The following is a 26,026-nucleotide window of genomic DNA, read 5'->3' as shown; positions in this document are numbered from 1 at the left end:
TTAAGTGGACAGCAGACGTGTGGTAGCTTCAGTATTTGCCCAGAGAGCCAGAAACCAAGCAGAAAACACCCACCAGCTAACCCCTGATATGCTGGAATGATACCACCTGGCGAGCGTCATGGTAGCCATATGTTTACAGTGTATGTCACATAACCACAACATGGTGAGGATAGGGCCTGAGACCTGCATGTATCCCACTCCCTCCCCTTGTTTCCTGTCTGCTTTTTCACTACCGTCTATCAAAAAAATACCACCAGGCCCCCAGTTTTCAATGTGTCAATTAATTTGATTATACCAAACTTCATGTAGGAATACGTAACATGAGAACACAACAACATAAAGGTCTTAAAACTAGGTTTTGACAGGGGCTCCTCTGCAAGACAGGGCCGCAAGATGGGGTCTCGTGTAGATATCACCACATTTCAAAGGGTCTCAAGCCAAAAAGTTTCGCAACCACTAGTTTAGAGAATCTAAATATATGACTGAACAGAGACGAAGATCTCCAGGCTACTGTTTTGACAGTGTTTGGCGCCTGATCCTTTCCTACGATCTCTTCGTTTCCTCCAATCCTTTGCAGTCATGCATTGGCTGAAGGTGTTCATTAGCTGCACTGGAGTGTGACTTTCATTTTGAATCCAGGAGCCTGTCAACATAATAAAAGGTTTTTCTAGCTATTCTTTCATGTAATACAAAGCGTGTTATTTCCAGAAGGAGGAGGAGTGCTATTAACGGACTGCAACTTGGTCTAATGTGAAGAACTCCTCGACTAGCTGTGTCTCTCCCACAGCTTTGGTTACAGCTCTGCTTTCATCAGCTCCCCTTTGTTCCTTTCTGATTAAACTATACAGCACAACAGTGGGCTAATAAAACATCCTATCATTTGATTTCGTTGTGTTTGTTTCTCCCTCTCTGGCTGTCAATCTCTCACATGTTTGAATCAATCCGTAAACACCACAGGACTCTGTCCTCACAGTGCTTTTCTCCTGAGTGTCCTCGTGTGTGTTCAGGTGTGTGTTTGTGCTCTGGAGACAAATGTAAGATGTGAGCAGCTGCCTCTCCCCACAGCCAACTAAACCAACCGCAGACAAAGCCAGGATGCTGCTTTCATTTCACTTTGCGACACATCTAATTACGTGACCCGCTCAGGCCTTTGACTGATTGAATTATGTGGGAGTGTGTGTGCATGTGCGCGTGCACCGCTGTTCTGCAGGAGAAGCTAGAAAAGCAAATGCAAAGTGAACCAGCAAAGGTTCTTCCCCTCTTTTGAACTACAGATCTACTCTATTCGTGTATACTGTATAGGTGAACATGTTGACATCTGAAAATCTAATTGGAAAATCCTTTTTACTGCTACATAAAATGAGTTTTTGAGGCATACATAAAATCATCTTTTCTATTTAAAGGATTAAAGCAGCAACGATCAAGAGTTTTGTGTTTCAAACAATACTTTTTTTTATCCTGTAACTGAATGCAATGGAGATCATAGCCAATGTTAAAGGCACAGTGCAACATTTTTAGTCATTTCAGCGGTTTAACTCCAAATGCCTTGTGACTGCACTGTGTTCAGATCAGCATCACTGAACTGGGACAGAAAATCAAAACACAAACAGGAAATCAAATTTGATTCCAATTACATAACTGATCTTTTCAGGATGGGCTTAACACTGAAAAACAGCTGAACCTGGGTCAGACAAGGTAAAAATAACAACAACAACAAAAATCTGTCTGCAAATCCACAGAAAACCCATGTCACTGCTCTGCAGCTGTTTCACACTGCAGTAAAACCTGGTTACGTCCCCTCAGGGAATCAAGGTTGATTGGGAGGATTAAATGATATGTCTTACAACCCCGAACATCCACGAGCGCTGCACACGTTCATTTGCCATTTGCAAACTAATTAGAAGTTTGGAGTTAAATGCTTTCAGCTGCACGCATCAATGTTGGTTTCCGGCGTGTCTGCAGATTTCTTCCTCACAGTGCCAGTTTGGCTATATCGTCGAGACAAATATTCAGCTTGTACTTTGCCTCAAAAGAAGCACGTGGTCCTCCAGCACAGTCAAAATGATGACTAAGAGCTTTTAACTACAGATGGATGGTACCACAGTTACCTTACCAATGAACAAGGACATAGCCCAAGGTGGTCGGGGGGACTTACAGTACAGTCCACACACAAACATACAGTGCTGATGGGCAGACATTCAGTCAGTGCACACTTTGTACAAGATTCCTGATAATAATTAAATAGATTACGAGTATTTACAATATATGCTGGGCAAACATTAACCAAAGAATCAATAGCATCCATTTATTTTGTACTATATTTACATCTATAATGTAATTTGAGAATATTTACACAATATTTGTGTGGATTTTATAAGTAAGAAGGGAGATGACAGAATATAGAAAAACCCAATCAATACTGTAGATTGGTTTCCACTATATTTGCTAAATGGCTAGCCAAAGCTTACTCTTTAGCCTAATTCTCACTAAAGGCACGAACAAGGCTAGCCAGGGTGTAGCCTTCAGCCCGACACACACCAAAGGACCGCTAAGAGGTCGGCTAAGGCTAACAGATTCATGTAATACTGTTACTACCACATGATGTTGTTTGTTGTGCTTTGTTTTTCAATTGGTGAACAGTGCTTTGGATTTTATCACCTGTATTTGGTTAGAAAGATGTTGAATTTGCTCCTTTGTGCCCTGTGTGGCTCTGTGGTCACTAAGTGGCCCTGAGGTCCCTGCTGCTGGGCCTGTAAAAAATACCTGTTGGGCTGATTCACACACAAGAATTGAAAAACTAGTCTCAAACTAACACTTCGTCCTCAGTGATTGTTCTGACCTCACGTGTTTGCCTAGATGCTTGTCTCCTTCCCCAAAGCCTGAACAAGCTCAAGATTTACTTGCAATTCATTTGCATATACCTGTATCCTGAGTCAGAATGCAGCCCACTCAAAGCCGTGGAGGTGAGTATAATATTACAAAGGGCGGTGGGTCAAAAATGTTGTTTCTTTTATGTCTTGAGACTTGTACATCATAAATTCACCATTTTCTCCGATGCACAGTTCTTGTTCTCTGCACAGGTGCTGCAGCTTGCTTCACTATACAGACAATTTCGAGAGTAATGGACAGATCAAATAGATCCATCAAATCCAATTATAGCTTCACATGGTAGAGCATTCTGTCAAATATGAGGATTTAAGTGTTTGATCCATATATCAAATGATTTGCAACAAGATCTTGAGGCTATTAGAGCTAATCCCTTCACTAAACACGCCCCTCAAACACGGGGCTGTATTTGCTTTCCTGCGCTTTGGTCTTGTACTGTCTCTTCAGCTATTCTGTCCCGCTCTAATCTCTGTCCATTTCTCCCCCCACCCCCCTCGTGTCTCTTAGCTGTAGCCGAGGTTCTCCATCTCGTGGCGGTATCTTAACTCTGACACTTTCGCTTTGTGCTGCTTGCTCTCCAGATGCTGCCTGAAGTCCGTCTCCTGCTCGGCTCCGCAGTTGCACATGGAGCAGTAGAACTGTCCGCTGGGAGTCACGCACATGGCCAAGTCCCTGGGGATTCGCTGCCTCGGTCTGGGGTTGTAGTATGGCCCTGAAGGGAGAAAGAGGAGAGACGATGGAGAGGAGGGATAAAGTAAGTTGTAGCTATACATTAAGTGGCTGTTTCATCCCAGATTTATCTATCATGACAACAGTATTAAACTTTAATAAAGACTAGATTATGTGAGATTAATTTCTGCAAATAACTACAGATTATATTAAATTATTTATCTTTTCTTCAATTAATCCATTAACTGTTCATCATAATTTTACAAATAGTTTGTTTTGTCTGGCATGTGTTTCATGCTAGCAGCATGGCTCTATGAATGGCCATGTTGGTCTGTCAGTCAAGCAGCCCGCCACTCTGGTGGCTGAAATACTTCAACAACTGCTGGACTGATTGGCATGAAATCTGGAGCAGATATTCATGTGCTGATTTTTCCTCCAGCACCGCCACGAAGTTCACATTTGTGATTTAGGGTGAAATGTCTGCTACAGTGTTAGACTATTGGATGGATTAACGTGAAATTTAGTCGTGATGCTCATGTCTTCCTCAGGATGAATTGCAGTAACTCTGAACTAAGGAGATGAACATGGTAATTACACCTGCTTCACTTCAGTATGTTAACATTATCACTGAGCGCATGTTAGCGTGCTGAACGCCACTGTGCCTAAGTACAGGCTCACATTGCGGTTAGCATGGCTGTGTGTGTGTGTGTGTGTGTGTGTGTTAACACATCAGAAAAATGAGAAGGAGATAGGGAGAGAGATAAAAAGACAGTGAGAAGGCAACGCCAGGAGAGAGCGCAGCTATTTTAGGGATTGTCCATCAAGAAAACTGATTAAATCAGCAGAAAGCTGTGGTGTGTCTGCGTGTGTGTGTGTCTGTGTGTGAGTGTGTGTGTGTGTGTGTGTGTGCACGCAAGTAAGAAAGTGGATGAGAAAGAGTGAGAGAGGAAGGGAATTGGCTCTCCTGTGTGATTTATCCTTCTTTATCTTGAGCTGAGGTGCTACTGTTTTTCTCTGTGGAAAGATAGAGACGTAGCGAAAGACAGCAAGAGAGAGAAAGTTGCTTGACGTCAGCAGAAAGTCTGACATTACCTACTCTGTATCTGTTTTCACACACACACACACACACACACACACACACACATACACACACATACACACACATACACAGACAGGCGAAAGCAGACACTCAGACAAACGACAACATGGTGAAGTTAAGAGCAGTTTTCAGCCAAAAAATGTTATCTGATAACCTTCACATCAGATGAAACCCCAGTAGAAAGAGTCTAACCCCGTAACCCTCAGTGATACAGCGGTGCAGCTTAATGTCGGCTTTTCCACAAACCTCACAGGAGGTCGATAAGTGGGTGCTCAAATGACAAGTGCTTTGGGTGAAAAAGTTGAATATTTACAAGATTATTTCTTAGATTTTCTGCACAGTGTCAACCAGTGCTACAGTAAAGAAATGCTGCCCTGGAAGTCTGTTGAGAATAATGTAACAGCTAGTAGAGTGTGCTAAAAGAAGCCAATTAAGCATCAAAATAAAAAGCTGACTTTGTCGCGTTTTCCAAAAAAAAAAGTTTGAAAATGTCCATATGTGACAGTCAAGTCTCAGGAATAGAATGTTTTCTAGTGCTCAATATATCTGTTCAGCCACTTGCAGCACTTTGCTGCACTGATGGATTCTGACATGTTTGGATGGAAGAGCTGCTTCACTTTTTCCTTCCCTCAGGGAGTCCACTACATCTCAGCCTGCTACTTGAGTTAATGGTAGTATTGTGCACAGCAAAATTGACTTCCCGGTATATATATACATATGTGCAGAGGACATTATGGATTACATCACATTTAATAAATTCTGAGCCACATAGCTGTGCAGTCGCCCACCATGCTGTACCGTTTTAGCGTGGACTATTAGACTGTGTAGATACTGCTGCACATGAAGTACTGGAGTGTGTCCAGAGGAGCAACATTTTCTTTGAAGATAATCCAAAAGACACAACCAGTGGCACCAGGAGCAAAGGAAGAGTTGACTGCTGATTGTTCCTCTGACCTCAGTCTTTGTACGTGGTCAGATGTGACGGCTGATGATGCATGAAGAGGCCAGTTCGGCTGCAGTGTTACACTGCTTCTCATTTCACCAGTAAACCACACAAATGTGTTGGGCTATGTTATATCGACACATACAAATCCATAATGTATGTGTGTACTGTACTTGTATATTTACAGCTTATCCAGGGTTTCTTTAACATTCACAGTTCAAAATTGCCTATAGGTCCATGTCAGTGAATATTTCTGTGTTTTCAAGTTTTATGTCTTTCTAATATTTTACCTGGCATGGATGCAGGTAGCTGTGGGCTGCGGCGGTTTTTCACCAGTCTGTACTCACTGCCATCTTTCCTGTTTCTTCTCGGGGCTGCCTCATTGCTGCCTTCCCTGAAACAGCCAGAGCCAACTTTCACACAATCCAAAAGGTGAGGGAACACACTATCTGGCTATCTGTTTCCACTAGTTTAGCTTGGTTAATTCTGGAAATAGCAAAACCCAAATCAGCTATTTGTTGTTAACTTTAGCTATTAAGGTAATTCAAAAGCCAAACCACTCAGATTCCTTGCTGACTCAAATCTGGAGACAAATAGAGTCTACCTCATTCAGGTTTATACTGATGAACAGGGCTATAGTCAAATATGAATGCATTGTTAGAATACACATATTTCTCTGGGCTGCTTTTACGTAAGTTAGGAAATGTCAGTCATGGCTCCTGCTGTAGCTTCCCTGAAATTTTAAAAACAAATGCTAAGCTAAATAAGGACATGCCTTCCCTATACTGCCAAAAGTTTCTATACTTCAACCTACATGTTAATGGAGTTCTGTTGGGCCTCAGCGAGCCGCAGCTTCTTGGCGTGGTTCTTGCCCTGGTAGTGGGCCTGCGCAACTGCCGGTGAACTGAAGGAGGCGTCACACAGCTTACAATAGTCATTCTCTGTGGCCAAGATGACCCGGGTCGCCCCCTTATACAACCCCTGCAGACGCAAGACAAAGCAGTGCAGTGTTTGTGGTGCAAGGAGTTAGGGAGTAAACAGTGAGAAAGATAAGAAAGACATGTTTAGGTCCTGTGGGAGGAAGAAAAGAATTTCTTGCACAACTTCACAAAATTTTCAACTGGAAAATACACACCGTGGAAGTTTTTAAATCATAAGGAAAAACACATTGATATGCTTGAGTAGTTATTAGTTTGACATATTTAAAAGATTATGAAAACATGAGACACATGTTTATCATTTTCACACTGTTACGACTTATTAGGCAATGTCATGTACAAAACAGACAATTGCTGGTATAGATAAGCATCATCAGCAACATATCTGGCTCTTTAGCTGCTAAATGCTACAATGTATTCACCAGCTAGTTGCTAACTGTGTCTGTCTCCTGGTTGGTGCGGAGTGGATAGTGGCTTTATAGAGCTTTTTCACTGAAAACAGCTGCCTGCTATGTCTGAAAATGACACTATTTCTTTGTTTGCACTGCATGGTACGGCATCATCTTCAATGCGACACAAACACACAAGAACAATGGAGGACATCCTTTACTTTTGAGATCCTTTCATCAGCAGTCTAACAGTATTTTCCTTTTAAAGTGAAGCCAGAATGTGTGGAGAGAGTAAGATGTTCATTGGTGAGTGGATGATGTGAGTTTCCATGTTCAGATAAAGCAGAGTGACTCTGCAGTTCCCTACCGCCTCCTCAGAGGGAAACGACCTCTCTCAGCAGACTGGCTGCTTCAGCGGCAGTACATCCACCTACTCAAGTAAAACTGTAACATTTAGGTAGGTTGGTGCTGAGCTGCTAAGTTTGGATCTGACCTGCCTGCCTGCGTCACTGTCGTTGGATCCTGAGCTGAGGGCTGTCTGGCCAGCCGCCTCGAGGACTTCTGGGATCCTGATCGCTGGAGGCTGTTGGCTGCCAGCGTAGAAATTTCTTAACTTTTTGCTGTGGTTCTTCCCCTAGAAAGGCAGATATTTGTGGTTATGTATGTATCTTAATATTTAGCAAGTTTTGTACATGTGTGAATGCGAATTTATTCTGACCTGGTAGTGAGCCTGTGCCTGCTGAGCAGAGTTGAGGGTAACATTGCAGAGTTTACAGTAAAGAGGTTTACACAGTTCCCCCAGCCCCAGAGAGTCCTCCTGCTCCTCCACACCCAGCGGAGAACCTTCATCCTGAGGCTGCTCGCTGGCTGGGGCGGCCTGACCCGGGAGAGGGCCAGGGATGAGGCAGGACACCGGGGCAGGGATAAGGGCCGGTCCTGGGGGCCTTGGGGGCATCTGTGAGGGGTCTGGGCCTGGAGCAGGAGGGGAGGACAGGGGGCTGGGAGGGAGGGGGAATCGCCCGGCAACGGGGGCCACTACAGGTGGGGGCACCAGTGCATGTGCATGGTTCAGAGGTGGAGGCCCTAACGGTTGTGTGAGGTCCATGGTTGGAGGCACTGTTGCTTGTGTGTGATCTACAGGTGGGGGCCCCAAGGTGTGTGCCATTGGTGGAAGCCTCAGCGGCTGAGCTGGGGCCATCGGAGGGGGGACTAAGCTGTGTGGTGGGGTAATCGGGGGAGGCCTTAACGTGTGAGTTGCAGTCATGGGAGGGGGCCCTAGAGTCTGGGTGGGAACCATAGTTGGGGGTCCAATGGCTTGAGCGGGGGCTATGGGTGGTGGGCCAAGAGGCTGTGTAGGAGCCATTGGTGGAGGTCCCAGCTGGTGCAGAGAATCCATGTGTTGGAAAGGCTGCTGGGGATGGCTGAAGAGACTCAGAGGAGGCTTCAACATGGTCTCTGGGCCTGTTGACATCAGAGGCATCACATATTACCTTCAGACATCGAGAGAAATTACAAATCAAATGTTTCTTACAAGGAAATTCAGTGAATTCACTCACAATAAGTACTACTACAACCCCATTTCCAAAACAGTTGGGACACTGTGTAAAATGTAAACAGTATCAAAATGTAATGATTTGCAAAACACTGAAACTGCATATTTAATTGAAAATAGCCCAAAAACAACATATTGAATCTCAATAGATGGACTGCAAAACTACTACTACTATGTGACAGAAAAAAAAACTTTTTTGGGGCTCATCCAAATTTGTTATGTACTAAATTTTGTAAAGATGGGATGAAATTTTTAGGAATGAGCTGTGGAAGAACTTTACAATCAAAGACAATCCAGTGATGTCGACACAGGTATGATCTCTTCGGGTAGATTTGTCTTCAAGCACGAATTCTGAGAATTCTGAGTCAATGTCTTGTGTAAAAAAAGGAAGTGGTATATAAATGGCAGCAGAAAACGGACCCACATTGCTTATGTTTACAACAAATTTCACTGAAATCTCTAAATATGTTTTTAAGATGTCCTACTGACTAACAGACAAAAACAAACATAATATACTATATATAAGCAAAATATCACTTCACTGGTAAAGATAAATATGTGATTTACATTGGATTATACTGTTTTCACTGCTTCAGATACTGCAGACTTAAGTGGATATTGTCTGTTCACAGATCATCAAACAAACATTGAAAAGGAACTTCCTTGAAATTCCAATGACCGATGTACAGTGACACTACGCGAAGGCATTCATGTCTTGGAGGCCTGAGGCAGGACAGATGTAAAGATGGGCAAATGGAAACACACTCTCAGACAGAGGAGCGTCACACTCCAGTGGGCATCAGAAAGATTAGGCTGAGCCTGCAGCGCCTGCAGTCATGCATATGGGATGTTACAAACACATGCATGTACACGCACACACACACACACACACACACACACACACACACACACAGAGGCAGTGACGATAAAATCCTCAAGCTTCCCTGATCAGAAGAGAGCACAGCCTGAAGTGTGACTGCTTGAACAGGCTGCTGTACTGTAGCGCGTGTGTATGTGTGTGTATGTGTGTGTGTGTGTGTGTGTGTGTGTGTGCGCGCGCCTGTGTGTACATACATGGTAGGCATGGTTGTGTATGTATAAGAAAAACAGAAAAAAAGCACTGTGCGGATTTGTGTGTATTTATTTGTGCCACTCTAACGCTCCATTGTGCGTGTGTGTGTGTGTGCGTGTGTTTGTGTGTGTGTGCGTGCGTGTGTATAGCTGCATGTATTGTCAGGTCAGTAATAGGCCAACAGCTGTGACAAAACTCACTGTGCTGGAAGCTTTTATCTGGATTCCAATTGGACACCCAGTGGCAGTGATTCGTGGACCCAAAATAACACCCTGGAGTGTTTGTGTTTCCGACTGCTGCTCACTGTCAGTCTGTCTGTCTAGTCTGTCTAGTTGCCTGTCTGTCATCTGGCCCGGCTGACCTAAGGAGAAAGGTATGCTGGACAAGGCACTGACCTTACTATAGTCCTGTCAACTGCAAGATGACACTGTGGAAGATTCAGCAGAGCTGGATGAGTTGCATATAAGTTAACATCAGTTTCACTATTCATAGGCACTGTGAGTGTTGGTTGATCATATCCAGCTTTTACATTTGCTCTTTTTAGGAAGATCTGGAGCAGCAACACTGGTGTATTTGTAATACACAGCAGAGGAAGTGGGTTAGTATTGGCGATTGTGATCGGACAGGCAAAAAATTGCAACATGGTGGTCTTAATGTTACAATAAACATGCAAAATTCACATAAATGGACATATTGTTGCCACTGGCAGGCCAAAACATGGACCAAAAGCTATTACAATATAGCTACATGTGTTGAGAAGATTACGCTTCCAATGGTCATATTTTTCACAATATCCTCAGTCACTATTAACACCATCCAGAACCAGATCCACCAATCACATTCTGCACGTCAACAGTCTCATCAGCAGCCGCCTCAAAAGAACCCTTCAGCCCTGATTGAGACAGCCTACACAGCAGTCTGGAAACCTCAGCGCAGCAGCATTTACAAGCACAAAGGACAGCTGACCCTTTTTGCTTGATATTATCCAATAAGCAGTTCAGAGAGCACACTGCACCACCACACAACAGAAATATATTCAACTGCATGTGCATTTACTGTATAATAATAATAAAGCATTGTCTCTTTCCTGACCTATTTGTCAATTCTTCGTGATACTACCTCATGTAAAATTACTTTGCATCTTGGTATTATGAAGCCATTACTGTGTCTGATAACACAACGGACACCAGATAGAGACCAAACACGAACCAGTGGCTGATTTTGTTGACGTGATGGTGACCGAAACAGTCTCTTTCAACAACATTCAGCATTCTCCCAAATGAATGTAACTGAACAACCTCTTTAGGAGTAAATTCCCATCCACTTGCTAGGGTCACACTGAAGTCTTTACATACATTTCCACATGAACTCCAATCTTACTTTCTCTGCATTTCAGACCCTCTGTTACGTTAAACTGACAGACCTCCAAGGCCCTGGGATAGGCTCCAGCCCCCCCGTGACCCTGCAAAGGATTCAGCGGTGTATAGATAATGGATGGATGGACCTCCAAGGCCTCGTCCCCTACAGTCCTGACTCGAAGCCCCGCACTTCTCAGGTTCCATCATTAAAGTGAACTCTTAAAATGGTCACATGCTGAAACCCCTGCAGTAAACCTGCTTTCTCTGTTTTGTTTCTGAATTCCTCCCTCCCTGAAAGCACTATAGAAACAATAGAGTATATATAAATCAGAAGTATCTAGATTTACCAACTACAGCTACTTAACAACAACAACAATAACAATACTAATTCTGTTTTGTCCTTGAGAAAGTGGGCTAAACCGTGATGCTCTTTTGATCGCATTTGTGAGCACATTTGCTTTTTATAGCGGGGGAGAAAATATTGCAGTGATGGCCCATAGCTGAATAAATTCAAATTCTTTATTCAGCCTCGGTGACAGTGTAGGAGAGCAAACGTGCCCTTATTATCAAGGAGAAAACCCAGAAACAGTCACAAAAACATTGATTATTAGTTATGAGTATGCAGATTAGAAATAGCAATCACCATTCCCCCCTATTATAATACAAAACAGGATCCTCTCACAAGGGCAACACAGGACAGCTTTTAATTACACCACTGCACACGACAAAGAGAAGGCTGGTGCTGATGTGTGGATGAGAACAGAGATGTGATGAAGCCAAGATTGTGTGTGTTTGTTCTTTCATTTTGGCTTTTACTGTTACATACATTAATGTGAGCTAGATAGGCCAAGGGCAGTTTTGTCCTCCCCCTCGGAGGCCCAGATCCAAAGTGCAGTCTACAGAGATGCAGCACATATGCATGTTCACAGCAGTGGACCTTGCTGCAAAGTCAAAAAAAAAAACTTATTTTGCATTCGAGTTTGTGGGGAGGACGCAATCAACTTCAACTCAAAATTCAGTCTGTAGTACTGTAGCGCTTGGTTCAAGATTTCCTGCTTTTGAATCAAGCCACACACACACACACACACACACACACACACACACACACACACACACACACACACACAACGACTGTCCTGGAGCCTGATCATCTCATGGCCTCCACTGAGAATCTCTAAATAGGCCAAGTGTTCATTTTCTCTAGAGTTTCCTTGCCATACTGTGTTGTGTCACATCAATTATAGAGCAATAAGAAGCACATGCCTCCTGCTCTTATTCCATCTGCTTCACTGGTCACCGGACGAGTGCAGACAGCAGCAAAGACCAGATACATCTCACTGTACCATTACAGTAAAGCCTATATACAGTGAGCTGTGCTCTCCTTTTAAGACTCTGAGCGCTAGTCACCTGACCTATGCATTGGGCTGCTATTACTGTATTGATTAGTAATTGTCTGTTCCTCCTTATAGAAAACATCTAGCACTGGATCTATAGCTTTGTTGAACAGCCGATTAATAATTGACTGTGTAAAAAGTCAGAAATATTATAAAAAGGTTTATTTTGGCTCCAGAACTGTTGGAAAATTCAATAGAATCTTAAACAGTGAAAAGCAAGCATCCTCAGCTTTGATTAATTAAATCCAGCTAATGTTTGTTATTACTTTTTTTGATGATTTTAATGATTGATGGTTTACAAAAAATGTCATCAAAAGTTCCCCATTGACCCTCAATCAATTACAAAAACTTCCACTAACTCCAATCCAGGACTGTATGCAGTCTATGCGCCTTCAGCATGAGAGAGGCTGAGTAACATGAAGGTTTAATGGCAGAAATATTACCAGGTGGCTCGATCAGTGTCGCGCTGCAAATCTGGATCATCTGCGCAGCTACATGTCCATGACACATGCTGGCCTCGAGTCCCTGAAACCAACAGCAACGCCTGTCTTGGCAGCGACTGTGTAGGTGCAGCGAAGAAACACTGACTGTGTAATTGCCACATGCCACCATCATCTGTGCAAAAGAAATGCTGGTTGTTCCATCGGTGCAAAGGCTAGAGTGAATGGAGCAGCAACGATTCAGTTTCTATTTCTTAACTTGCTCTGACAGCAGACCACTTGATTGACGTCCACACTCGAGAGATGAAAGTGAACATTGCGCTGTGGCCATACACTGTTTTAAATTACAATCAGACACCAGGTCAAACCTGAAGTCTCCCTAGAGCATGAGATACGGAGCTCTCCTACAGCACAAGAGACCATTAAGACTATCTCGACAACCTCAGATTTTGCATTGCAGCATCCAAAAACGGAACGGAATGATGGCTGGTGCACTCCCTCTACATGACATGATGATGGTAACAGCAGCATCAGGTCAGCCGGTTTTAACACCCACCTTCCCCTGTGCCATCTGCAAATGTCTCTGGTTAGATTTTTCTCCATCCCTGCACATAAGCGCATAGGACTACAGACAGATGGGAGATCCTGTACGGCAAGCCTCTCCTTACCTGGCAATCGGGCAAGATAATGGCTGCTGTCACCGTAGCTGACAGGCGGCGAGGTGTAATTTCTGCAGTATTCTGCACTCTGGTAGTACGCTGCATCCCCGTTCTTCAGCTGCAGCGCCATCATCGCGGTCACATCCCTTTGCCAACTTCTCCTCTCCAAAAACCGGGCGGCCAGGCAGGATGACAGTCCCTACCACACGCTCAGACACTGTGGCTCTCACCGGAGGGGTGTCTCGCAGAGGAGAGCCAAAATTAGGAAGTGACAGTCTGCAACAACGCGTCTTAATCCACAACATGAAAACCCATGTCGTTCGTGTTTTCACGTTAAACGTCGACAAACGTGTTCTCATTCGTGAAACGCGGTCATTCATGATATAATCCCTGCAGAGGTTCCTTCAGCACCCCTCTCCTTCTTGGTACAGTCCATTTCCGATGCCACCGCTGCTGATTTGCATGGGTGGCAATCATGACACATTGTATAAATATGTTACACCTCTGAGGTACGTTCAGAGCACCCGTGCGGACTATTTGTGACTCTCAAATCTGCTGGGAAACCAGCCGGCCAGGCGTTGTGAGGAAAACATTAATAAGATATGGGCAAATTAACTAAAGTGCAATGATAATTAAAATGGAATTTAGCCAGTAGAAACAGGATAAAGAATTTAAAAGTAAAAATGCTATAGGTTATAACAAGTATTATAATTGTTATTATTAGTGGCCATACTGTATTTATTAACATTATAGCAGTATATAGTATAATATATAGTATATTATTAAAATAACTTATTTCAATATATTTCATATAACTACGGCAATATGCTGTTGAAACCTCCAGAGAAAAAAAAGACAGAAAGTTGGCTTTGAGTTAAGATTTTTTGTCAACTATGTATGTATTACATATTAATGTATTATTATCATACTGTGTCTGTGCCTTTTTGTCCATATACGACTTATAACACCGCTGTATATGTTTATATTTCATGTTTATTGCATGTTTACTTATTATTCATACTTGGCTTATACCTACAGTATGTTTATAAAATGTAGCCTATAGTAGTCTGTAGTTACCCGTTTTTACATCAGTAGACAATGACTCTTATACGTCACTAGTTTAAATGTCGTTTCCTTAATACTTTTATTCTATTTATTTAATTTAAATCGTCCCATTTTCTTATGTTCAGTCTGTCTGTAAAGTGTGAATTTCCGTCCCTTGGGATCAATAACGTCTCATCTTATCTTGTTATCTTACCAATTTGTGGGATGCTTAGAATAAGCAAGTAGGTGTCACGCCCACAATCACTGAAAGGTTTTTGGTACCAGATTCAATGTGTTCTGGGATGATATTGTGTGGTCCTGCTATAATATCTAAATAAAAAAAACATATGGTTTTGTGGTTTGAAACTCAATCGAGATGACGTGTTACACCACTAACACATTACAGCGATGATTCGCACACGGTTTCAACCTCTCAGTGTGTGTGTGTGTTTGTGTGTTAGAGGAAGGGAGGAGGGCCCCAGACAGACAGCGTGGCTGCTTTGCCGCAGCAAGTCAACTTGTCCAGTCGACTAGCAGCACAGCTGCTCACAACATCCTCAGGTTAAGCCCTTCTGACTGGACATTTTGGACACATTTTCTGTATCTGCACATCCTACAACCCACAAAACAAGAGGATTTATTGTCGGTGTGGAAAAACGGGAACTGTCACGGATAGCTAGCACAGACGTCAGATAGCAGGCTGCTTTGCCCCGGCACCGTGAGCCACCAACCGGCCGCAGGGACCCGGAGGGGCTGGCTAGCTTAAAGGCTAGCTAACTGGCTTTACCCTGGGAGAGCCTCTCTGACCAGCATCCTCAAGCACTTCACTGCGTTGACACCAACTCAAAGGGGTAAGCTACTATGATACACGAGTTACAAATATGTCTTTTAGTAGACATATGGCTTATGTTTAATGTTGGCAAAATATTTTCCAACAAGGGGATGACAGGCTCATCGTTAGCCGTTAGCTGGAGAAGAAGAAAGCTAGCTAACGGTAACCGTTCCCAAACTGGTGGACATTAACGCTAGTCGAAAAGAGGTGTTTGTGGCAAAACAGAGCCGACGTGGTTAGACGGTTTGTTAACTATTCATGTAGGTTATTTTATAGTTACATACACCCATATGTCATTATATCGAGAGTTCTCACAGTGCTGTGTGGCTGTCATCTCTTAACTGTCGTTCCCAAACACCCAACGTTAGCTAACCAGCTGCTAGACAGTGAGAATCACGCTATAAATGCAATGAGTGTGCGTGATGTTGTTTGTGTTTTAAGTTCCTCTCCTCCTGACACACATTTCTGTGACAGTGTGAAGATGGATTGAAACATGAAGGGCGGAACTGTCCCATCATCACAATAGGAGGGCTTCTCTATAAGGTATGCTTCACAACTTTCTCTACTCCATCTCAAGGCTTCTGTTGACTGTCCTGTAAAAAGATTTTATATCCAATGTTGTCTCATTTCGTGCTATTGTAATGGGTAATTGAAACTGAAAAGAATCAATCATGGTTTGTCATGTGTGTGTGTGTTTTTTTTTTTAAAGCCACTTTGTTGAGTCATGGCCAAACCTTCTGGTAACAACAAATACAGTGTATTTGGTGTTGTAGAGACTGAGCATATGTTTGATCTGTCCAGCGTGTCACCTCTAGCCTACACAACTAGTCGTGCTGTTGTGTTGAGTATTCAAAGCGAGCTTGTGTCTAGGCCAATGTTTCCCCACTCCCTACATCCTGTGTTGTGAGGAAGCTTCCTCTTTTGTCGTAAAGTGCTTAGCTGCATCCTGATCAGGGTCACAGATCGCAGAACTGCTCAAACGGTGGTTTGTTCTGACTCAGGGTTTCAGTTTTAACTTGTTTTTGTACATATTCAATGCTACCCTTGTTTCTAAAGTAGGTTTGTTGTTTTCCTGTCTCATTGACTGCCAGTTTGTTGCATTTTTGTGTCAGTCACAACTCTTTTACTGGGTGGACAAATTTCCATCAGTTGGATTGATGGGTTAATGTCAGGATGCTATCCTCTATTTTTATCTCTATTGCTCCTTGTACATCATCTAGGCATCCATCCATTCAACCCTGGATGCTTAACTTGGTCAGTTTAGTTTTTGCAGTAAAGGTGAAAGCAGACCATCTTTCCAGGTTCCTCAATCACTCCATCTGATCTGGGACCCAGGGGCAGTGTTGCTGGGTGCCTAGACTCCTAATAGATGGAATAAGAAAGTAATGTTGCTATTTTAAAATTAGATAAGATATCATGAGGGATTTCAGTCATTATAGGGACAGATCTTAGATGTTGTTCTTAAATGGAAAATTCAAAGTCCAGGTGATAGAATGACCTTTAGCTTATTTAAGTGCTCTAGCTCAGTGATAAAGGCTTCTACCTGCTTGGCCTCTATATCCTTTTACTATTTGCTAATGATTGTTTTTCTCAGAGAAAGTAAACCGCCACCCCTACTTGAAAAGATTAGATATAATGCACCAGTAGTTCCTTGATCAGTTCATAAATGTGCTACAGTAGTTTTGTTTAATGATTGAGTAAGGATTTAATTTTGTTATTCCAAGGAAAGTTTGTCTTACTCTCATTAAGTTGTAATATTGACCTCAAAGTGAGGAAACACAAAGCAAATACATGCCAGTAGTGTGTTGTTTTGAGGAGGTGTGTTTTGTCTTCTTCATTATTAGTACTTGATGTTTTGCTCAAAATATCTTGTTGCATTTAAGATGTGAAAATAATATAGTCTGGACAGCTAATACAATCCAGACAGAGTAGCTTCCACAATTGCAAGAGCTATTCTAATGAATAAGACAAGCGGTATAGCACTCTCTGTTCTGTAATGAGTCAAAGAAGTATATTGGTCCAATGAATGATAAGATGTGATAATAATAATTCTTGGTTTTCTTCTCATCCTGACTGCATCTCTGAGAATTGTGTTTGGCCATAACTTGACTGAAGGTTAAATTAAAGCTTCATGTTGTAATTTTCTAAGAGCCCACACAAACACATTCTTTCCCATTACTGTGTCACAATCTGAGGTTGAGTCACTGTGTTGTTTCTGTGTTTGTGATTGTTGGACCTGAGCAGTCTGTCTAAAATGGCTGTGACAATGAACTCCCCGATGACCCTGCTATTTCCCAGTACTCAGTAACAAAGAATTGAATGAGCAGATGAGATTTTGACTGGTAAAAATACAGCTATAGCTAGTGTTTGGTTAATGCTGGAGGTTTAGGAAAAAAGCCAATGTTGACTACAGATACCGTGCTGTACTTGGTCATGGCTGACATGTCATGATCTCTTTTTGTTTGCTAAGTTTGGATCATTTAATAAGTGCCAAATTATGTCAAATTAATGTCAGAATAAAAGTTTCATGTTTCAAAAAACATTTCTAGATGTTAGGCATATCACATCAAAACCAGGTTAAGTTTTGGATCTGCATTTGAACAAAGATTCTTACAGAAAGCATTTTAGTCTCAGTGTCCATCTGTTGCTATGGATGGTAAAATATTAGTAATATCTGCTTTAGAAGCCGCATTAGTATGCGTTCATCTTATTTAAATGATACCACTTAGCCGGGATGATAAGAAGTGAGTGCTTGGAGAGACATGGCTAATTTTTATTCCATCTTCCACCACTCCAAAGGTTGGCCTCCCTAACTGAAACTTTCAAGCTTTGTTGCAGAAGACCTGGCTTGATTACCTGAAGGCCATCCTGTCCTCGGCTTTAGATTTCTTTTCTTAATAAAACAAAACAGTAGACACTGATATGATACCTATTCAAAAAAATGACACCCAACAAAAAATATATATTTTGTATTGAGCTGCCAGGCTGAATTGCAACTTAGATTCACTTTAATTGCTGAAAATAAGCTATTGGCATTGATTCAGAGGTCTGGAACCAGTCGAGGCCTCTCTACCCTTGAGCAACCAGGGTTGAATGGCCGGTCTAATGAGAGGATGGGCTGAGAAAACTTATGATCAAGATCTTTTGCTGGATTTGTTCTCAGCATTAGAGTAGTTAGGCGATTGATCTGGCTGAATTCCCCAAAAGGTAGTGACTTCTTTTGCCTTTGCATTTAGTGTCAAGTGTCAAGCATCAAGCCAAGTACTGTTCAGCAAAACAGCCCATCAAACTCTGTGTGGGAAAAGGACTTATTCAAATTACATTGGATCTGAACAGAAAGATGGGTCGGATGGGTAAAGGGCTCATGCACATCTCCCAATGTCCGTCAACCAGTCCTTAGGATTGTGCTACGTGGTGGTTGCTGAGACATCACCAGCAAATTCTATTACAGACTAAAGTTAGACTTGCTACTAAATCGACTAGAATTTTTTACAAGTAAATACTCTAAATATAGGAGGTAGTATAGCACTGCTTTTGCAGACACTGGGGCAGTTGATGGTTGATAGCAATATGCCTTGACCCCAACCAAAAACATGAGGGGATAATATTTAGTTCATCTTGACATGAAATTGTTGGACCAAGCAGACATAATTTGCAGGATGAGTTACAATTTAACACCACAGATTTGTCAATGTACCTCTAAGGTGTTTCACATCGCTTTCACTTTGAGGATGAGTAGATGTCTTCCAGCCTGGTCTTTTCTTTTGCACATGCATAGACGTGCATGCACATCTATGCCTTTTTGAGTCCATGCATTATGGGTATCTGCGGTGATCCACTTAATATGCATAAAAAGTACTGTTTTCTGAAGAAGTACGAGTTAAATCTACATACCAAAAAAACCTCTGGACTGTGAGTGCAGCCTTTTGGTAAGATACACGATGTCAGTTTTACACATGCCAACAATACTCTGCAGCCAGTCACTCACTGTTCTTGTTTTAGTCTTGCTGCTGTGTGGTTGACTGAACATGCTTGTTCCCCTTAACTCAGTGAACACAGCTGAGCCTCAGCCACAGCGAGTCGGCAGGACTCTGTAGCTCACGACGAGCCTCCAGATTTGTCAGTGGTTAAATCTTTTAAATAAGGTTGTCATAACTAAAATGCAGTTAGTTGAGGTTGCCTAACTGGGTCAGAAAATGTATAGATTTGTTGTTTAATGGAGTTTTTAAAGTCTCAAGATACATTGACAGCAACACTGTGGGGTGGTTTTATGTGCACCCATCAAGTCACCTTGAAAGTGTAGCACATACGTCATCATCATCATCCCTGCTTCTGACCAAGTTGCTAAACAAACAACGTATAAGTAAACTGTATTTGATAAACAATATGCACCTTAGTTTTTTCCGTTTCTTGAAGCATCCAACTGGGGCATACTGTAAGTTGAACAGTGCTTTCAATCTGTGCTTTACACTATGAGGGTCAGAACTTGCTTGAAAGTGTTGTTATCTTGCAGGTTGTGCTCTGCAGCTTAACTGTGTGACTGAACTGGGAGACAGAGAGGAAGATGCCTCCCAGGCCGTCCTCAGGGGAGCTATGGGGCATCCACTTGATGCCTCCCAGGTATGACATACTGGAATCTATTGTTGATACATATGCATTTTATATTTTTCACTGTAATAATGCACTTGCCAACTATTAGCCTGTAAATTCCATAATTTTGCAAATAAAAAAACTCATATGCCAATGTATTTATTTATTACATCATTTAGTATTCAGTCATTGTGGTTATTATATCATGTATTATGATTGTATTCCTTATTTAATGTTAAGAAATTGTTAACAGTGTGAAATTCTCAAAGAGAGTATAGTAAGAGAAAAGTATGTAATTAAGTAAGTCATCAACGTTGTACTACATAATGATGCTGAGTTTGACTGCAGGATCCTGGTGGACTGCCTGCTGCCCAATGGGATGATTCTGACCCTGGAGTGTCTCCGTGAGGCCACGCTCATCACCATCAAACATGAGCTGTTCAAGGAGGCCAGGAAATATCCCCTTCATCACCTCCTGCAGGAGGAGACGTCCTACATCTTTGTCAGTGTTACACAGGTAAGAACTCTCAGTGTCAGTTTGAATATCTGGTAGACAGACGGGTCCATCTAAATGAGAAAACATAATGTAGTTTACATCATCCTTGCCTTTATATAAAACAGAACACATCTTACCTCGAGAAAATGCTTCCCTGTGCTTAAAAACACACCATGCTTTGCAAAACAACACACCATGCTTTGCAAAGCATCCATCCAACCTGCAGGAAAGCTATCAGCTCTTACAGCAATTCACCTGTGGCTTTCTTGAAAAAAGAACGTGGAATGGTTTGAACGCTGTTTTTCTTCCTGCCTTCAGGAAGCAGAGCGGGAGGAGTTCTATGATGAGACCCGGAGGCTGTGTGACCTGCGACTCTTTCAGCCCTTCCTCAAGGTCATTGAACCAGTGGGCAACAGAGAGGAAAAGATCCTCAACAGAGAGATCGGTGAGAGTTCTGCTCCTCTCCGCGTTGGTTCTTTTGTAACCTTGTGTTGGTGTTTTTTATTAATTTCTTTCTTAAAAATGTGAGTTTTCTTGTTTAGTTTAAAAGAAATATTTTTATTAAGAGTAGCAAAATTATAACTACAGCTAGAAGATCCCCGGTTCGATCCCGCCTGGGGTCTTTCTGTGTGGAGTTTGCATGTTCTCCCTGTGCAGCGTGGGTTTCACCGGGTTCTCCGGCTTCCTCCCACAGTCCAAAAACATGCGGAGGTTAATTGATAACTCTAAATTGTCCATAGGTGTGAATGAGCGGGGTGCGTGGTTGTTTGTCTGTATATGTAGCCCTGTGGTAGGCTACATATACAGCCTGTGGTAGGCTGGTGACCTGCCCAGGGTGTCCCCTGCCTTCGCCCGAGAGCAGCTGGGATAGGCTCCAGCCCCCCCGTGACCCTGCAAATGATTCAGCGGTGTATAGATAATGGATGGATATTATTGTTTAATCTACTAGATAGTTTATGTCCCGTCAATCTGCTGAACCCTGTAGGCTCCTCTACTGTTGAAGCTCTATCACAGCTGTCTTGGGTGAAATATTTTGGTAGCTGTTTCATTAAGTGAAATAGACAAATGATGCAAAAAAAAGTTTGGGATAAATACTAGATGTTTAGCTGAGGCAAACTAAGCCCAATATTTGGTGGCTTTATCACCAGGTTAAGATGTGAATGAAAAAGCCCACCTGAGCTTTGATATTTGGCTTATTTTAAGCTTGACATAATAAGCAGAACTGATGAATGAAAGCTGCTTATATTTGGTTTGGATTGTTGTTTTGTTAAGTTATGTTTTAGGAAACTACAGTAAATATAAGAGGAAAACATTGTTTTACTGTCTCTAACTGGACCAATCTAGACAAAAAAAAAGAAAACCCCAACACACTGGCTCTGCTTTCTATTCGGCCAGGTTTCGCCATTGGTATGCCTGTGTGTGAGTTTGACCTTGTGAAGGACCCCGAGGTTCAGGACTTCAGGAGAAACATCCTGAATGTTTGTAAAGACTCTGTGGAGCTGCGAGACGCCAGCGGGCCCCACAGTAGAGCGCTGTATGTTTACCCACCCAATGTAGAATCCACACAGGAACTTCCCAAACACATCTATAGCAAACTGGACAAAGGTAGGCAACAGTTTTGGTCTATGGTTTGTTCATTGTGGAATCTAACCAGTAAAACAAGAAAAGAGAGAAAAAAAAGGAACTTTCGAAATAGAAAATATATATTTTCTTTTTTTGGTTGTCTAATCAAGTCTCTGAGTATTATTGTTGAGACAATAAAACACAGAAAAGCAACAGGAAGCAAGAAGTGAACATTTTAGCCTCTCATCAATACTTAATTGCTGCTAGCCAGCCTCTACAATGGACAGAAGCTACAATAATGAGCACGACAATCAATGGATTGATTGAAGTGCTATTAGTGTGATGCTATTGTATTAAAACAATACTTAGGAAGGAAGCACATTACTCAGTATAATACCCTCAGCCCTCAGGATAATTAAAGGTGGGTTTTGTTTCCTGGTTGCTGCTCGAGTAAAATTAGATTTATTGATTCTTTTTTCTCAGCCTCCCTGTTGATCTGTTTTTCCATCTGTCTCTTTTTCTAGGTCAGATTATTGTTGTGATTTGGGTGATTGTTTCTCCAAACAACGACAAACAAAAGTATACGTTGAAAATCAACCATGATTGTGTGCCTGAACAGGTGTGTTGAATATGCACTAAAATGAAAAGACATGAGCCACACTTTATAGCACCTTCTTTTTTTAATTCAGTGTGAGGATGTTGAAGGGTATCACTAAAGGCATTGCCACAGTCTAATGTAGGCTGTCTGCCTGTTTCTTGTCCTAAAGGTGATAGCAGAGGCCATTCGTAAGAAGACACGCAGCATGCTGCTGTCCCCAGAGCAGCTTAAGATGTGTGTTCAGGAATATCAGGGTAAATACATCCTCAAAGTTTGTGGCTGTGATGAGTACCTGCTGGAAAAGTACCCCATCAGCCAGTATAAGGTAAGAGACATATGGGTAAAAATCTGTGTAGGGCATCCATAGTTCATGAAATAAAATGTGAGAAAACCTTAAAGTTGTGTTCATTTTGGCCTTAAATGGCATAAAAAGTGTGAAAAATAATTTCTACAGGTAGTAAATATTTCCTATCATTAGAATTTTTTATATATATATCAAACATTTGAATGAATGAAAAGTTGGACAGACTTATTTTAGGCTCAAAGGAAAAAAAATAGCTGGTATAGTTGGGGCCTGTCATGCTGTAAGACGACGAAGTGTCTACCTCCATCTGTATTAGGATATAGCTAAAGACTGATCCAATTCATATCCTTTAATTTTTTGCAAGTATTGTGAATATGACAACACAACATTCATTTTCATTACTTTCAGTAAAACACTGGAACCATTTCCTCGCGCACAGTGACGCGAGCCCACACCCAGAGTCCGGAAAAATTTAATGTGATCCAGATCAAAGTAGAAGATGCACAGAGTGTCACTGTTGCTCTACAGTCAGTCAGCAGCTGCTGGAAAATAACCAATTGGCATCATTGATTGCACTTACGCACAGTGTAACTCTAGCAGCTCTGTGTACTTTCGTTCTAACTGTCCTCCTCTGTGTCATTCCCTCTCTCTGTCTCTCTCCCTCTAGTATATCCGTAGTTGCATCATGCTGGGCAGGATGCCTAACCTGATGCTAATGGCTAAGGACAGCCTGTACACCCAGCTGCCTACAGATAACTTTGTCATGCCTTCATACTCTCGGCGCATCTCCACAGCAACGTCCTATATGAATGGCGAGGCAGCTGCCAAGTCGCTGTGGACCATCAATGGAACGCTGCGGATACGAATCCTGTGTGCTACCTATGTTAACGTCAATATACGTGACATAGACAAGGTGGGGAATTACAGTGCTCACAAGAATATAGCAGTTTCTGTGTTGATCAGTCAAATTAAACAACAGATCCTTGACTCTAATACTCTATTATTACATGGATGCTAGAGATGACTAGAATTGGCCAAAGTGAGAGGAATAACCTTTTAGTTAAAAATGTGAATGGTGCTTCTTGTGTTTTTTGCACTTTCATTAATAAAAATAAAAATATTAGATGTAATGTAATGCCTTTGAGCCATATCAGTTGACTGTTTTTTCAGTTGTGTGCATCGTCTCATCGCCCAACTCCCCCACTTCCTGTGAAAACAAACACTCATTGTCCAGGTCTCATGTGAACAGAGACCTTTACCAAGGGAAAGTAGCACTGGTACCTCATGTTAGTGTGCTGTCATAAATCTTTTGTGTAAATGTAAAAACTTCACAAAACGGCCTGACTGCATGCTGCTGAAGTGTAATGATAATTTAAGAGCTGTTAGCTGTTATTAATTGTGTGCCTCTGAGATAAGTTGTCTCAGAGCAATGCCTTAATAATGTAATGAAGATATATCTTTTTTTTTCTTTATGTTTTTTTTTTCTTCTGTTTCATTTTACTTCTCTTGTTTTCATACAGATATATGTGAGAACAGGCATTTACCATGGAGGTGAACAGATGTGTGACAATGTCAACACACAGAGAGTGCCCTGCTCTAACCCCAGGTAATTGTCCCCCCTTCATTACAGTCCCTTCTAATTCATTAAAGCAGCTGTTAAATATAGGACCCTTTAATTATAATAACTTAATTTGCTTTTCTTCGTGTAGTTGCAAAGTGCCGAGACAAACAATGTGAGAGACAGTAGTCATACGGTGAAAAGTAAAACCAGAAAACATGGGATTTGGTAAAATGCGATAAATCAATAAAGGTACTGGATAGTGGAAATAACTACTACTTTAATTCACTTTCTCCTTATTTCATTGAAACAGTTGTTTAGACAGTTTGAACTACTAATTGACTTTAAGCAGTCTAAGGCAGGAGGGTAAAGTAAACAGTTTAGTGCTGGCTAGTAACATTAAATTGCTGTATTATATTACTAATAAACCTATTCCTTGGTCCACATGGTCCACACCCTGGAGAGCTAAAAGGAGTGCTATCAGTACTATACGCACCTGGTTGAACAGTGTTCATATTAAAGCAAATTTGACATTGATGTATCTGCTATGTGTCACTTTCTAAATTTTGTTGCTAAAAGTTCGGCTCGACTTGGCCCTGTGAAGTCGGAGTAGCAGTATAAGGTTTTCGAATATTCAGTTTTCTTTCACTGGAAGCACTTTGGGGTGCTGTGGTTGTAGTTTCCCCTGTAGGCCCATGTTTGAGATTGTTGCTTATTGGCCCCAGTCTGATAAATGATCTCTGTGTCTCTTTATCTACAGGTGGAATGAGTGGCTCACCTATGATATGTACATCCCAGACATACCCCGTGCTGCCAGACTCTGCCTCTCCATCTGCTCTGTGAAGGGCAGGAAGGGAGCTAAAGAGGTAGGACAGAAGTCACTGACATGGGGGAAGTGCCTCGGCAGTGCAACTTGAGTTGACAGGAAGTTTGACATTCAAAAGCAGGAAGTAAAGTACTTAATAGGCCATTCAGATATCACTGTTCCAATATGTGAGAAATTTACATTTTTTAATTTAAATACTCAAAAATTGTATAACAAGGCACAGCAAAACAAATATGAGCTCATCAGGGTAGCCAAAGGAAAGACCTGATCATACAAATACCAATAGCAGTATATGTTATATTCACGATAGGCAGAGTGGTCACAGTCTAAAGATCGCAGAAAACAGAAGAGTGTCTAAATCTTTTAACACTGTCATGCTAACCCATCCTGGAGGAACTTACATGGTTTAGGTACCGTGTGTGCCTGTGTGCGTTAGTATGTGCTGGTCTTGGCACATGAGCCTACCCTACTCTATGTGTCAGTCTGTCTGAGTATATGTGTCCAAGGTGAATGGGAGCTGTGGTGTCGTGTTTGGTTCTGTTTAATTACTAATCAGCCATGGGCACTGTGCTGGCAGAAAACTTCAACAGAAACACAATCAGCAGAGGGGACCTTTTCATTCATATTAGAATACTGTATGTTTCGCTTGTGCAGGTCACACTGATGGCACATTGTGAAAGGGGCTTATTGCTCTCTCTCAAACTCATATCAAAGTATTTGAACTAAAGACTTGGACAACAGAAAAACGGAATACTCTGATAATGCAAAATCAAAATTAGGGCTGTAAAATTTGGAAATTAATACATTAAATTCAGA

General features: G+C 41.9%; 2 protein-coding genes across 2 annotated transcripts in view; one reads left to right on the top strand and one right to left on the bottom strand.

Moving 5' to 3' along the window:
• Positions 1–3,389: 3,389 nt before the first annotated feature.
• zmat3 (zinc finger, matrin-type 3) lies at positions 3,390–13,529 on the bottom strand. Its single transcript, XM_041935250.1, is given in 6 exon segments — positions 3,390–3,598; positions 5,888–5,975; positions 6,402–6,578; positions 7,418–7,558; positions 7,643–8,385; positions 13,409–13,529. Coding segments are annotated over 6 exon segments (1,479 nt in total).
• Positions 13,530–14,974: 1,445 nt separating this feature from the next.
• LOC121605138 (phosphatidylinositol 4,5-bisphosphate 3-kinase catalytic subunit alpha isoform-like) overlaps positions 14,975–26,026 on the top strand; it is a 33,116-nt gene continuing 22,064 nt past the window's right edge. The window contains exons 1-11 of the mRNA XM_041934929.1: positions 14,975–15,294; positions 15,750–15,818; positions 19,789–19,895; positions 20,214–20,382; positions 20,680–20,806; positions 21,757–21,966; positions 22,449–22,543; positions 22,692–22,847; positions 23,494–23,739; positions 24,347–24,432; positions 25,145–25,250. Of these exons, the coding sequence (XP_041790863.1) occupies positions 19,840–19,895; positions 20,214–20,382; positions 20,680–20,806; positions 21,757–21,966; positions 22,449–22,543; positions 22,692–22,847; positions 23,494–23,739; positions 24,347–24,432; positions 25,145–25,250 (1,251 nt within the window). The 5' untranslated portion in view covers positions 14,975–15,294; positions 15,750–15,818; positions 19,789–19,839. The remainder of the gene's footprint in view (positions 15,295–15,749; positions 15,819–19,788; positions 19,896–20,213; positions 20,383–20,679; positions 20,807–21,756; positions 21,967–22,448; positions 22,544–22,691; positions 22,848–23,493; positions 23,740–24,346; positions 24,433–25,144; positions 25,251–26,026) is intronic.

Source organism: Chelmon rostratus, chromosome 4 (assembly GCF_017976325.1).
Source record: "Chelmon rostratus isolate fCheRos1 chromosome 4, fCheRos1.pri, whole genome shotgun sequence".
In the NCBI taxonomy this organism is placed as follows: domain Eukaryota; kingdom Metazoa; phylum Chordata; class Actinopteri; order Chaetodontiformes; family Chaetodontidae; genus Chelmon; species Chelmon rostratus.
Note: the sequence above shows the minus strand (reverse complement) of the source record. Positions and strands in the feature narration are given on the sequence as shown.